Consider the following 15,937-nt stretch of genomic DNA (forward strand, 5'->3'; position numbering starts at 1 on the left):
CGTGGTCTCTCCAGGAGTGTCCCAGGACAGGAAAATGTGCTTCTCTTCACGTGTGTCATGCTTATGAGGTCCGACAGCAGCGTGCACAATGCACTCCTCAGCCACAGCACCGTGCCGCTGTGCGCCAAAGCTCCTCATGCACAATCTCACACATACACACTCAAGTGCACACTCACATACATAAAGATAGCTCTCTTATGCACTCACACAAACACACTCACAAAATCCCTCTTTCTTTCTCTAAGCTGGGACCCGCCAGCAGCAAGAACAACCATCCATGGCTTTGACCCTGAATCAAACATTGAGAGGACGAGTTGTTTATGTAGAAAAATAGAGGAATTTCCAGAGGCTGATAAAATGTCTTTGGCACTTCTGAAAACACAGCATACATAAAGGAATCGACACCAAGTATAAAAGGCCAAACTCGAAAGCTCTGCAACCAGAAAAAGATTAAGATAATCCAGGTTCATCCACATATGAGTCTGGCCAGTCCTGGGTGGATTTGAGCCTGAACAGGCCCGTACTCCACCATCTCTCCGTCCACAGTGATCACGCCTTGCGGAGAGATGGGCTCCAGCCGCAGGGCCTTCACCTTCTCGTACACCAGGTGGGGGCAGCCGCACGCCAAGTGGGCGCCCTTCTCCATGGCGAGGAAAAGGCGCAGGAGGGCGGGCCGGGAGATTCCCGCTGTCACGTAGAAGAGATGAATATGTCCGTCGTCTGCCATCGCACCAGGGACTGTCCACAGGTCCTCCGCAAGATGGGACTGGTAAATAGCCAACACCAAGACAAAGTCCTCCTCCCTGACTACTGTCCAGCTCTCTGGGACTGGCTGGTCCAGGCCAGGAAGGAGAGAGTCCACTAGTGCTACGGCCTTACCATCACTCTGGGTCTCGGGTCTCATGGTGGTGATAGCGTTGTTGGAGGATTTGGTGATGGTGTTGTGGTTGGAGTTTGTGCTGTTGTGATTGTGATGAGACTTCTGACTTGGAGAGGGGTTGGGGATGAGCCGACAGGAAAGCGAGGAGCAGAGTGAGGGGTGCTGTGGTGTGGGGGGAGGGTGGTTAGCCTTGATGCTGCCTTTTGGAAGTTTTGGCGCCTCCTTAACAGGCAGATACGCTAACCTGCCCTGATAGACTCTGAGGGTGGCCAGACGCACCAGGGTGCCCATCAGGAAGCGGATGGCTCCGACATGGCGGTACTTCTCGCTCTCGATGTCAACATCTGCCACAAAGCCCCAGGCCAGGGAGAGGAAGGAGAAGAGGCGCTGCCGGGAGGCCAAATGGATCGACACCAGGTCCATGGAGCCAACCAGTCCTTTGCACAGCATGAAGCCACAGCTCAATAGTAGCTCTTCATTCCATGCTGGAGGCGACCTGAGGAGATTGTTGCACAAATAGTAAGTCATAGCAACATTGCTCTTCAATATAAACATGTAACTATATATCTATTTAGTGTATTTTTATTTTTCTGAATTATATAAGGCTATAAATATGATCTAAACATAATATACTGGTTGTGCTATAATTTCCATAGCTGAGGAAATGTGCATTGGTCTCAACAAGAATATATTGGTTAGTTATTTTGATGTATTCTGCTGTTTTCTTTTTACTTTTTCGCTAAATTTCAGTTCATTTTACTACAGTACATTAAAGGTATTAAAATTATCTGACAGTTTTCACCTTGTTGTGTCTTTATATTATGTTCATCATGTAAAGAAGTTGTTCTGAGGGAAAACCACGAGAGCTATTATTCATTGCAGTAACAGGTTTTTATAGTATTGATGACTATTTGTGTGATGTGCAAGTTTATAAGGTTTTGAGTGGAAAGTTTGGTTTTGACGTGGACGTTTGAAGTTTGTGAAGATGTGTGTGCAGTTATGCATTTGTGTTTAGAGTTTGGGGAAATAATTTCCAGAAATGTGTCTCAGCAATAAAAAAAAAGAAAAAAAAAAAGAACTTCATAAACAACCAATCACTGCAGTGGCTGCGCCAACCCACCGCAACACAGCCACTGGATAAGCTCGACTGACTGGGTTCTTCTCAGTCACAAACAAGGAGCACTGTCCCACTCTTTCCGTAATCTGAAATAATGCTGTGTTTTGTCAAATTTTAGTTGTTTTTTTTTTTACCCTCACACAGGCAACAACCCTGGGGTGACAAATAAATTCTTATTTGTTACTTTGCTGTTTTGCCAACAACCAACCAGCAGATGGAGATGACATAAAGTTAGTAGTGGATTTGTGCTGGCTTGACTGGTTCCACAGCTGCACTCGGGACTATAATCACTCATAATGTGCCAGTTTCTAAACCCATTACATCATTCCTTTGAGAGTTATCTGCAGCCTAAAATGACCTCCTGCTGCACAGTGAAGCGGTTCCAGTTTGCTCCACTGTCTCTCCCCCCTCCCAAGGAATGATGTGCCCAGTCAGCCTTTGGCATAATTACACAGAAAGGAGATAAATCGTTCTTTTTTTAGGCTGAGGAAGGTTCTTCTTTGCTCATCCTTTGCCCTTTTAGTCCGTGCATTTAAATGACTCATTAATGGACTGACTCACTGTGAGTAGTGGTGGACGGAGGCAGCCAGGGCATTGCCTGAGCCACCTGGTAGAATACCCAGAGGGGTCTGGATGGCCTCTTGCCAGTCCTCTCGCTCCATCAGACCATTTATCACCTGAATGAGGAAGAACAAATAGAAAAAAAGAATCAGACATGGTCCTAAATAGAAAGCAGTGGCTGTGTATGACCAAAACATGGATTTCATGGGTAGCTACAGCTGTTCTGTGACATGTATGGCAAAGCCAGGGAACCTGACTTCACCTTGGCTAAAGATTTATACACCCACAACACAGCCCATACACAAATGTGATAGATGTACATATTTTGAATTTTCATAAAAGAAATATATGTACATATAAAATAAAAGCACATATGTAAAAGATTATACATGAAACCCATTAGAAATTGTAATCATTTCAAGTGTAGCCAATATAAATATCTATGTTTATGTACATATGCTTATATTTTAGACATATGTTACATAAATATATATCCATCCCACAGCTTGTGAATATATGTTGATATTATATACAGTATGGACCAGGAGTCTGAGACCGCTTTCCCAGAATGTGAAGACAGACATGTTTAAAAGTGAAAGGAAAAACATATATAAACATATAGAATTTTCATATGTATATTGTTTCAGTAAACTTCATTTTATCATACTAATTTCCTATGAGTATTTTATATATGTTATAAACCTATATATTCATATAGCTAGAGGATGTATACTTATGATAATAATATACAGTAGATGACATATATGGCAACATCACTCTTGATACAGGGATTTCTGTGTGGGAGAACAGCGTTGAGCAGAAAAGCTTCCACACAATTGCCTCTTAGCTTCTTTAGCAACTGAGCCCTTGTGACATGTCAAAATACAAATAAATTTTTTACAGGCTGATTCTGAAAAGCTCTAAGAATAGAAACAGGGGTGTGCGTTTACGTCTTTATATCATTTCCATCTATTGTGTCACCATGAGACAGACATATGTCTCACCTCAAACAGCAGCCCATCTCCGGACATGATAACCAGGGCGTCCCACTGCGTCAGGTCAGCCTTCCTCACCACCTCCCGTGCATGGTTCTGGTGCTCTGACAGACACAAGAGATGAGAGAGAGAGAGAGAGAGAGAGAAAAAAAATACACGACAAAAACAGAGTTTATTTAAGGGCAAAGTGTAGGACAAGCTGACGAAATAAAAACCAGGGCAAGGGCAGAGAAAGAGACACGCTCCCTTCATCGCCAGCCTCCGGGGCAGGATCAGGGAGATTAGGCAGAAAAGAGATTCAATTTCCCCCTATCAGGCCAGACATATCACATTAGCCCATCCAGTGGCTACTCAACAGCTCCAAGGCAGCTTAGCTGGCCTGCAAACATCTGTGACCGACAAATATCTGCATGTGTGTATTCGCATTCAGCGCTCAGTGTGCGTGTGCGCAAGTGTTGGTTAATGCGCCGGCAGAGGACCGAGCTATTTGTTCAGCCTATTTTTATTGGCAGCATCCTTGAGTGGGTCCTTCTGCAGGGGGTCTCTATGGGCTCATTCCGCCAGCATTAAAGTCTACACTCCTACCAGTCGAGACTCCCCAGTGCAGTGCTGCGTGTGTGCATGCGTGTGTGCATGCGTGTGTGCGTGTGTGTGTGCGTGTGTGTGTGTGTGTGTGTGTGTGTGTGTGTGTGTGTGTGTGAGTGTGGAAAAGAGACAGCTTTAGAGAGAGAGGCAGGCAGGCAGCAAAGAAGTTAGTGATTATTGATGCGCTGCCATCATGAAGGAAATATTTTTTCCACTCCAGACAAGATATTGATCGAGGACAGAACTGAAATAAAAACAACTATCCTCTCCTTTCCTTTCACTTTGCTCAACCTCTACCTGTCCCGTCTGTCTGTCCCCCTTACACTCTCCTGGGCCTCTCTCTCTCTCCCTCTCTCCCAGTGGTGCTGCCGTTTGTTTGCTGTGTGCTGGGAAGGCTGGAGGCAGTGATGCAGTGCTGTGTTGACAGACACAGGCAGACGGAGTAACTGCACTGCACAGCTGACTCAGCACTTTGATGCTTTACTTCCCAGTCAATTCCTTATTCAAGGGGTCACTGTTGATGTACGAACATGAACATCAACCTAAACTTGACATGAGGTTTTCATATAATCCAATCATTGGCGATGGCTCTGTAACACTGGGTACATTCCAGTTGTTTTTACTCCAAATGCAGCGCTTTCCTCCTCATGTCACACTCCGCCGCCTTCTTCTGAGGTTAACCAGGGTAGAGATAAAGCTTGGTACACTCGATGCTTCATACAGTATGTAAAAGGTACATGCTGACACAAGAGGCGCCTCCACTGGTACTTGTCCCTCCTTGGGCAAAGGCTATGCGATACATTCATCAAGGAGCTGTGCCCTTGGCAAATGTTGTGCCAGTTAATCCACTCAGTCACATCTGGCTTGCTGCCGTATCCGACCACCGAAGGCCCTCAGCGACCCATATTCTCCCACCCCTCCTTTCCGTTCTGCTCCATTCTTCTTCGGCCTGGGTCGACGTCAGTAATTACTCTGTCTTTTTTCATCAGCATCCAGCTGCTGACCTTTCTTTAAGTCCCAGGCATCCGCACAAAGAGCCTGCATGCACATCAGCCCTCTGTCTCACATAAATAAACAGTTTCCCTCCTTTTCCTCTGCCTTTGCTGTCACACTCATCTCTTTTTGAGATGTATCAGAGCTGTGGCAAGAAGAGACAAGATACTATTCTTACATGTCAAATTGTTGATCCTGTCAAACAGAGTTGGGGCCGGAGTGGAAGGTGGGTGAAAATTAAAGTTTGAAGGGTAGATGATGCGCTGTGCATTGAACTTTTGGCATTAAAGCCTGTCCCTGTTCCCCTGCCGCTCCTTGGTATTCAGAGAGGTCACTTGGAGTTCAGAGCCTCTGATGACAGTAACCAACAGATGACACTGGTTAAGGTCACAAAAAGGCACCAGAAACTCATACAGAATGTGGAGCAGCTGCGGTGCCTTGCATGAGAATTTAATGTGTATCAGTGTGCATGTGCCTGAGCACCTGCAGATGTGTGCGTGTGTGTGCGCGCGCATGTGCTCGTGTTTGCTGGGAACATGTGGTGATTACACAAATAATGCATAATAACTGCAGAAAGAACAATTGCTGCAGAGATGAAAGTTTGTTCATACTGTGGTTATGCCAAATTACATGTGTCTTGTTCTTGTTCTTCCATGGATGGATTACTGGATGCTAAGGCCCACTGACCCACTGGGCCCATGGGCTTCTGTATGACATGACATTTAATAATTTCTAGTTAGAAAGTCAAAGTCAAATGACTTACAAAAGACACAACATGACCATAAACTACATGACAGACATTTTTGTGTGTCTAAGAGTCAGAGTTCTGGTTCAAAATAACTATATTGTATTTTTGTTTTTATTTTATTTTTGTGACATGCACACAAAGTGCCCAACCCTCATGGGTTTACAAGACACCAAAAGTACAGTTGCGGCAGTCAAACATCTCATTTCATTACAAAATTGCAGGGTATTTTACAGCTTGGTCTTAAAATATTCTGCCTTCTCTCTCAAAGAAATCTTCCCCATGACAGTTTCCTTCCTGAAACAAAACTCCAGTTCTTCATAATAATCCAGCCAGAAAAAATTCATATAAATAGAAGACATTTTACTAAATACAGTATAGTACCTCCCTTAAGTCCTTGTAGACAGGATGGCAAAACCAAAAATGATGTGTGGTAGTGTTACAACCTGTATGATCCCATACACCAGAAGCACAGTCAGACACAGGACACACACATGAACTGTTGAGTTGTTTATAAGTATAGAATCCCGGATTCGCATATTGTTTAACTTTAGTTCAGTACAGATCCCAGTGCTCTACCTGCTGACTGAGCTGGAACACTAACAGCTTCTTTCAATGCTGTAAACCCAAGATATTTGCACTCATCAGTATATGACAGCGCTGTTGAACCAAAATTAAAAACAACTTAATTTCTCTTCAGTAATTTTTGTCTAAATGTACTATTTGTGTTTTGTCTTGTTTCACCACTACTCTCCATTTCCAGGACCATTCCACTACAATGTTCAGTCTGAAGATGTTTTTCATGTTCAGCAAGTAAATTTATGTCATCCACATATAATAATATGCCTGCAGTCTGATCATCAACTTTAACTCCCAAGCTAGAGGTTTAAACCCCTGGCACTGAGTGGTAACTTAGGATCTTATTTTGAAGATTTAGGAATAATTTTAATAATGGAGTCTTGTGCAACTGTGTAGGAATAATACCACTGTCTGTCTGAAACAATTCAAATAACTTTACTTTGGAAGTTTCATCAATTCCAGTAGCTTTTTCAGTTATTACTATTACTATTATTGGCAATATTGCTATAAATGTTTAGCATCTCTTTCAGTTTTGATTATATATAGGACGCTGGGGTCCTTGCATGTCTGTGCTCAGGGCGTCATAGTTTCATTATCTGTCCATGATTGTACCATGGCGGGGGTTGAAAGTTTAATCCCCTCAACGCTATTCTATGTCTGGGTGACGTTGAGAAGAGTGTTATATAAATGCATGACTAACAGAGGTCTGCATGTGAACAAATAATAATAATAATAGTTTATTTGTATAGTACTTTTCAATACAAATAAAGTGCTTCACACAGATCATTTTTACTAATAAATGTAACTAACCTGTGATGACGAGTGTGTAGGGAACAGCTGCCTCGGTGAGCATGCCCTGCACGTGGCCAGTGAAGAGCTGCAGAGCCTGGCCACGCCCACTGTGAGGGTTCACCAGTATCATGACCCGGCAAGGCCGACGCACCTCTGTATATGCCACACCTGAGACACACAGAGAGAGGTGGTGGAGTGAAGGCAAGGATAGAGATGAAGAGTAGGTCTTCTCATGCATGATCAAATATGTCAAAGAATGTATAAGGACAGCCTCGTCCCTCTGGGTCTCTGCGGCACAGGAATGTACTAAGGAAAAAAAGAGCAGGAAACTTAAAGTCATGGGCCGTGACAGCATTCACACTGAAGATGCTTCATGATAATGTGACGTGCTACCTTCTTCCTAGAGAGAGGGCTTGCAGTTGCTTCTCAGTCGGGATCTTACAGATTATTAATAGCAGTTCTGTGACAGTGTATTAATGCCCATGAGGAGAATCTCCTGTTGCCTGTGTTTCTCAAGGAAAGACAGAGTAATGAAGTGACTACACTTCATCACTCCAGTGGCTGGTAGGGATTCAGCACAGATCAGAAAAGTTATTTTATTTTGTTGCTGTTGTACCATCATCACTAAAGCTCAATTATTAAAACATTTATTTATTTTTGTTTATTTCAGACAAGAACTGGAGAGAAAAAATGACAATTTACTGTTTTCTGGGTGTCATGGGTGAGATTATTTCTTGGCTGGGAAAAGTCATTTCCTGGAGTCCTCACTTGTTGACTGGCAAACGATATCATCAGTAAAATAGCAAATTGGTATTTTCATACTTTAGTTTTTGCACAGAATAAACAAATGAGATACGATACATTAATAAATGAGCTTTCGAGGAGCTGGTAGGCGTTCAGTTTCTGTTCAACAGAGCCGGGTTAGTTGTTTCCCTCTATTTCCAGGTTTTATACTAAGCTAAGCTAACCGGCTACTTCCTGTAATAGAGTGGCATCAATGATGATCAAATAATCTCATTGCTTTAATATGATGTTTGCCTCGAGTAATTTGAGTTATTTGCTCCATTTCATAAGGTTCCCATTCTTCCTTTATCCATATTTATGTGGGAGGATCCAGTTTAACCACTTAAGTGAAATACATTTGCGTGCTGCCACTAAAAGGATTTTTTTTTTTTTTTTTTAAGTGAATTCAGAGAAAAGCTTCGACCTCTGGAGGAGCATTTTGCAGCAGATGCATTGACCTTTAAAGTGACACAGACTCACCAGAAACCATATCAAGTGAATCTGAAAGGACAGGGACAAAAAAAATTGTTCCATTTTGGGATGTGGAGGACAGTTTGAAATTCCACCATTATCATTTGGCTGCAGTTGATGCTGACTTTGGTAACAGTAGTATCAGAAGCACAAAAGCGTGTGATGGATGGTTAAATCCCACCACCTCCTGCTTATAATCAATAAACGGATCAAGAGAGATACAGTAAGATGCCAGATGTGTTCTTTTGACTCACTAACATCTATCTATGTCCACTCTGAGTGGTTTTTCTTCTTTACACTTCGGAGCCTCAGTTTCCAGTACTGTGACCTGTGATGCACTGCTGCTGTCGCTGGCTCATTCTTCCTCATTTGACCTGTGGTGTGTCACAGCGGAGGTACAAAAATATCTCAGGGACAGAGATGTGGACCCACCAGGAAAAGTGAGGTGAGAGTGCGATAACACACTGGCACATGCCAAACTCTGCCTCCATTCACCCACACAGGGTTTCCATTGTTTTTTACTTGTATTAGAGCACAATGTGGCTCTCAGACACAAAAGGTCCTCTCCACACTTCCAGAATATAGTGGAAACTGTCTTTTGACAGTGAAATTGCTTTAAAATCAGTTTTTGCACTCAAGTGTGCTGAGCTGAATAGAAGTCCTTGAAAAGGTCAAACCTGAAGTTGAACTCCTTACTCCTTAAAAACAAATCCTCTGGCAACTTTGGCATTGGAATTCATGACATAAAACCCAGAACCAGATATGGTGGAGAAATAGCTCTTCTGTCTTGGCCAGTGGCTCCAGACCTCTGAATCACTGTCCACATCTCAGAATCTTGCAGCAATTCAAATAGAATAATGAATAGAATGAAACAGCCGTACAGTCTGATCATTATGCAGCTAATTCAAACCCATGTAGTGTTACTCTAAAACGTTGAAATTTGCAAGGGAGCATGCAAGGGAATACTTATTCATTTGATTACATTAAATATCTTAGAAGGTGGGAATTCAGTCAGATCCCCTAACTATTTGAATATATTCTAACTGAGAAACACAACAACAATTTCAGACATGATTTTACATACTGTTAGCATTAAAATAGTGTAATGTGATGTAATGTAACAGCCAAATAAGACTAAGAGTCAACAGCCATGCTAGTAGCTCTGTGAGACTGTAGTAAGCTTTTCAGCTTACCCAGATTTCTGTTTCCAACTACATTTATGATGATTATAACTTTAATTATTAGGTATAAAACTAGACTTGCAAGCCAGCATAACGGGGTGCAAGCACCCGACCCAACTCAGAGACAAAGGTGGACCAATCAGGAGCATGCACTAGATGGAGAATTAAGGGATCACCAAAGTTTCAACTCATCTTAAGGGGGAACACAAATGTCTGTACTGCAAGTGTCTGAAGTGCATGGCAATCCATCCAATAGTTGTTGAGACATTTCACTTAAAACCACAAATGTCAATCTCCTGGTGAGATTAGAGGAAAAGTCAGGGGATCATTAAGATACATCCTCTGGGGACCATGAATATCTGTACAAAGGTAATCCATCCAGCAGTTGTGGAGATATTTCAGTCTGGATCAAAGTTGCGGACTGACCTACAGACATAGCAAAGTTTTTCAGAAATGCTCTAACCCACTTGTCATTATTGTCAGAGTATGGGTGATCAAGAAACACTGACATGCTGATTACATACAGTAAGTTACAAGGCAGATTCACCTATAACTAAAACAACTGCAGCTTAATATCACAGCCCCGCAATAAACCTTGCCTTCATGAAGTGACTGAGGTGTTTCTAATATTTAGTCTACCCATGTTGACATAAATGGGGCAGACAAAATGTTAGAAACATCTCTCAGCCAACAGTGCAGTGTAGCCAACTACATCCTGTAAATTGATCATAACATTTAATCAGAACCTCTCTAAAATACTTAACTAAATCCAAAACTTTGTTGCACTATTACAGGAAAAAGAAAATCTATATTGTTAATAGTTATTTGTTTTGCACAGGCCTCTTCTCTGGACATACCTCCTGGGTTGTATCTGTGTCTTGTGTGTGCATGTGTGTGTAGCCTGTCTGTGTGTGACAGGAAGTTAGATGCAGGGTGTGAGGGTGTATGTGAAATCTGTCTGATGTGAAGTCAAGATACCTGTGGGCACCCATCACACCGGCAAGCAAACTTTCAGCTGTGGCGTGTGTGTATTTCACAGTCGCAAGTGGGTAAACACACACACACACACACACACACACACACACACACACACGCAGAGGCAGAGAGGTGAAAGACTGGATGTGACAATGTGTCAGTGCTAACAAGTGATGAGCTGACAGAGCAGTGTTACCGTCTCGTTGCCACAAGTGTATCACTATGCAGAAAGACTCAATTTTACTAAATAAAGATGCGATGTGTCTTTTCTGGCATACTGCAGCACAGGTGGGATTTGTTAAAACATAAAACCATTCAAGAAACTCCTGGAGCAGAAACAAATGTGTGGGCAATTCAATGAAAGCAGCCTCAGTGAAACTGACACTATATCCAGACTGGACTGACGTGTCTGCAAACAAGCTGCATTCCAGGGTTGGGTGAGTGTTTGCTGGAGAGGAGGGGAGGAGGTCTGCAGAGTATAAACCCCACTGCCCACTGAGGCATCACCAGGCTGGTTGGGGGGCGCTGACAGGCCATCACAGCCGTGTGTCACAGAGCAGAAGACAAAGGCTCCAGAGGGACTGAGATGCTGGACAGGGCGAGAGGTCGTGGTGGTGACGCATTCAGCTCTCGTCTCCCTCACTGGAGAAGTAATGAAACCTGGCACACATTTGCACATTCTGAGGGTGTTCTGGGTCAGAATATAAGTTTTGGGAAAAAAAAAAAAATCAATACAGTGTACAAAGCTATTGCTGCTCAGAGAGAAATCAAAAGAATTTAAAATTCCACAGCGTATAAATGTTAAATCTCTAACTGGCCTCCTACCAGCCGTTTGAATAGCAGAAAAGGATACAGCCGATAGCAGCGAAGGCAGCCACTATAGGAAAAGTCAAAGCAAGTAACAATCAGCTCATCCTTTTGCATGCAATCTGACTTCTTGAGCTTCTAAGCAGGGGAAATACTTTGACAGACCATTAACGTTAGCAGGAATGTATCATAGTGTATTCACTTCATTATTTACGGCTCATTCATTCCAATGAACTTTCAGTGAGAAGAAAAACCCTGTGAGACTATTGGTGCAATAGATTTCAACACACGCACACACGCACGCACACACACACACAAATTAGTGGAGTTACAACCTCACTGTGAACTATACCTTCACACACTAAATTTCATGTTTATCCACTTTATACTTAAGTGAAAGTGAGTCACCGTTATGGCTCTCTGCCTAAATACCAATCTTGCACTGCAATTGCACTTTTAATCCAACCTTTCTATCTGCAATGCCAGATGAGATGACATGCAATTAACTTAGGGGGGAAATACTCTATGAGGGATTAGTGAATCACACTGACTTTCATACACCCTCTGCAACAAGGCAGAAAAGCAGCTATTCTGTAATATTAGTGCAACATTACTCATTTAAAGCACATAATATACTCTGCTAAATACTATATTATTGGCTGGCCTGGATCTGGAATGCTAAAACAAGCTTATAAATTAATGATATGATCACATCATTGCTGTGTTCAAAAGAAGTGAAGAAATGAGAATCTGAAATGAGAGACTAAAAACGGTTAGATGGCTGAGCTGGTTGATTAGTATGTGTGGTCTGAAAAGCTGGAGCTCTTTGATGAGTCCAATGAGAGGCCAGTGACCGGGGTGGGTGGAGGAGGGGGGTTACCTCTTAGGTTACCATCTGCCTGCCTGCCTGGCATGCAGGGCTGAAACCCAATGTCCTGCTGGCTGCAGAACAGAGGGAGGCTGGATGTTCCTCATCATCACACAGAGCCTAGTCTCTTTCTGTGTTTGCAGTGTACACCTGGAGGCTGCTACCAGGAGGGTGACCTCATTCCTCATCCGGCAACTAACACTTGCCTCCATCTTTGGTGACCAACATTCCAAATTAGTCACTGCCATGTCAAATATCCGCTTGGTCTTTGAACTGCTCTAGCTGGAGGTGGAGCTGCAGTAAAGGATATTACCTGACCCGACACGGTGGACTCAGAATTTGCACCTTAATGACAAACACAATCATTTTGGGACCCAAAGAACTTCGTCTCATCATCAGCAAGTATCACCACTACCTCCCTGATGAGTGATAGGGGTAATTAGCTGCATAAACACTTCTCATATCATATTCATAGTAATTACTGTCTCACTGTATACCAGGATGGAGCATAGAGAAGCTAATGAGACTGGAAGACAAAGGAACCTGAGGACAGTCTGCATTTTAAACAGAGCGAGACATGATGAGACCTAATTAGACGTAGCTGCTGCAGAGCGGGATGAAAAACAGCCTTTGTTTTGATATGATTTTTCCACCCATCAACGATGAAATTTCAGTGGGGATTTACTGAGCAGGAATAATGACGCCTGAGCTGTGGTTAACACTCTCCGCTGACAGAGGATCAGTTGAAAATCTAACTATTTAAGTGATCAGTTTTGTGTGTGTGTGTGTGGGGGGGGTTGGGTGAGTGTGAATTAACAGTAGGTACAGCAGGCTCCAGATCCAGAACCATCACTGGAATGAGGCAGCTGTAATTGCTGCTGGCAGGTAGAATACCTTTCACAGCAGGTGGAGCAGGTTTCTGAGAGCAGACCACATGTGCCAAACCTGTTTTTGGCAATAGGAAGATGTAACCATGGTCGAAGTATCATGTGGGGCTTAAGTCAGGTCAGCATAGATTAGCCTACTTTCAAATGGCCCCTACTTTACGAGACTTTTGCCACATATATAAAAGAGGGGAAATCGCTGTGAGGACTGGCTATATCCTACCTCATGGCATTTTTCATCTTCTCATCAAAATAGCTAAGATCGATACCTACGTAGCCCTGCAGTATAAAGTTGTGTACGTTAAATTTTCATTCTCAGGTTTCAAAGTGATGTGACCCATGTTCCCACATGGCACTCACCGTCTCTCCGGGGCGCCTGCAGTACTGAGGCATCTCTGATGGCATGAGCCCACCTCTCAGCTTCCTGGAGGTTTGCGAGCGGGTCCTGGACCAGCGCGACCCGAAAGCACTGCTCCACTCTCTGCCGGGCCACTCCGGCGCTCATCCAGCGCCTCTTGAACGGGTAGAAATAGGCTTTGAAGTAGGCTCCGACGTCCGCGCTGTCCGGCCCTCGGTACGCCCGGCAGCCAATGCAATCGGTCAAGTTAAAAACCACCTTACTCCGGCCGGGTGACGAGGAGATCCTCTGGACGGTCAGGGCGCTCTCCGTCAAGCTCACCGAGTACCGGACCCTGTCGTTGAACGTGTCGGTGAACTCCCCGTACAGCGCGGCCACGACCCCGTTTCGCTGGCGGGATGGGTCCGGTTCAGAGGCGCCTCTCTCCATCCCGGACGGAGAGTGCCGACGCGTCCCGCAGGCCGGTGTGCGGATAGCGGTGCGGTGTAGACTCCGATCCTACAACCAGCCTGCTGTGGGACCCTTGAGTGTGATAACAGCAGCTTTCCTAGTTCAGAGTCTCTCCCTAGTGACTGAAAGGGGAATGGCAATAATGGAGCTGGAGCAGAGCGCAGCCGGCTGTCCTGACACCAGCCGCTCCTCCTGAGGAATTCAACATTTTCTGCCCTCTCTGTGCACAGGTTCCTGGTGCAACGGGTTATATCAGCTCATACTAAACTACTTTATCGGTTTCAACTCACTATTCGTAAGCTACGAACATATGATTTGAAAATTTAACAATAAGCCCACATCGAATCATCTTAAAATCTTAACATCTGGCCATATAAAAGTTACAGGATAGATCCCTGCTGCAGGGTCGCCGGGATGTTTAGGATACTTGAAAATAGCCATGATGAAAATCTGTCTAGTTTCTGATGACTTTCAGATATTAAAAATATTAGCCTATTATTTTTTCCTAATACAGGTTCATTGGAAGCAATCCATGGAGCTCTCAACCGCATCTCATGATACAATAATGTAGCCTAACTCTCCTCCAAGAGCCATTCTGTCAGCTAATGTTACTTCTACTTTACCTAGTAGGATACATTTAATTCTGATAATCTAGGAGTAAAATCAGGAATGCCGGACTTTTACTTATGGAGTATTTTACTCCAAAAGATCTCAGTAGCTACTTCTGCACCTCTGAATTCAGTCTTTTTTATTTAGGTAGGCTACTTATTGCTGCCATTTAGTTTTCCTAGCCTATAGATATGTGTAGTAGCCTATTCATGTGACAGGAAGTCCGTACATGAAGTAGGCTATAATTCTTCTAAAGTTGTTCACGCTGTATAATGAAAAATGCCGTTTAGGGGGTTAGCCTATTGCCTTATTTCATTGTCCTACTTGTTGTAAGTGCAAATGTAATGTTGGCGTTTTTGAGCTCGTTTGCCGATGCTGAATGAAGACGTGCAATTCAATTCATCGCACTAAGGCGTCAGTTTGTTCTATTATCCAACTTGTACAATGAAAATTGAACAATAAAGTCGAAAGCCGGAAACAGACACGTGACTGCTGGGCTGAAGAGCAGCAGGAGAACAGGTGTGTTAACTCGGCAGGTGATGCAGGTGCCTTGAGTGTCCTTTTTTCTGTGTCCTGAGCTCATTCTCTGTTCCCTCTAGTCAAGTCCAGTGTAATCCTAGAACAAAAAGAAAATTACATTTTTATTTTTACATGATAATTTGAATAAGATCCCCAATGCGCTTCTATAATGACTTTAATATTTATAATATTTATAATATTAGCCTGTTATTTTTCTGCACCAGATGGTTTGAGGATTGAATGGATCATATTCATGGATTGCGCATAAAAAGGAAAGAATCCAACCCTTTTCGAGAACTCACATTTCTTATTCCTGTGCCCCAGAACAGATTGGTGAATATTTGTGAACATGCAGCATTCTCCTCTAAAGTTAGAAACCAAATGGAGAACCTTAAAATGTGCAATGTCATCCCAGTTTGCTCCAAAACAATGAATGGGGGACTGAAGCTGTGAAGTCATTTGTGTAATTTCTTGTCCAATTTAAAATATGGATGAGACCTGTTAGGAGGTACACTACACAGCTACTGTAGATTATGGGGTAAGTGAGGAAAAACATTTCTCTCAGTGGCTCAAAGTCATTTCAGCTTTATAACTTCAGTTGCCTTATAAAAACAAGCCTTTGGCTTTTTTAGAATATGACATTTGCAGGTCTATACTTCCAGAGTATATTTTTCTACTATATTGGTTCATCATTTGAACTCATTAGCTCTCAGTGTGGGGGGTTCAATTAAAAAATGCATTCCACATTTTCATTTGTCACTTAGGACATTAAATCGATATTTTAA

The 15,937-nt window shown here is 43.1% G+C and overlaps 1 protein-coding gene across 1 annotated transcript; it reads right to left on the bottom strand.

The window, feature by feature from the left end:
* Positions 1 to 466: 466 nt before the first annotated feature.
* On the bottom strand, positions 467 to 14,003 carry LOC111230210 (sphingosine kinase 1-like). Its single transcript, XM_022756861.1, has 5 exons — positions 13,577 to 14,003; positions 7,266 to 7,415; positions 3,563 to 3,657; positions 2,559 to 2,674; positions 467 to 1,376 (listed from the first exon to the last, which is right to left on the bottom strand). The coding sequence occupies exons 1-5, from the start codon at positions 14,001 to 14,003 to the stop codon at positions 467 to 469; spliced, it is 1,698 nt and encodes a 565-aa protein (XP_022612582.1).
* Positions 14,004 to 15,937: the final 1,934 nt, after the last annotated feature.

The sequence above is a fragment of the Seriola dumerili genome, unplaced genomic scaffold (genome assembly GCF_002260705.1).
Source record: "Seriola dumerili isolate Sdu_G_001 unplaced genomic scaffold, Sdu_1.0 BDQW01000260.1, whole genome shotgun sequence".
NCBI lineage: Eukaryota > Metazoa > Chordata > Actinopteri > Carangiformes > Carangidae > Seriola > Seriola dumerili.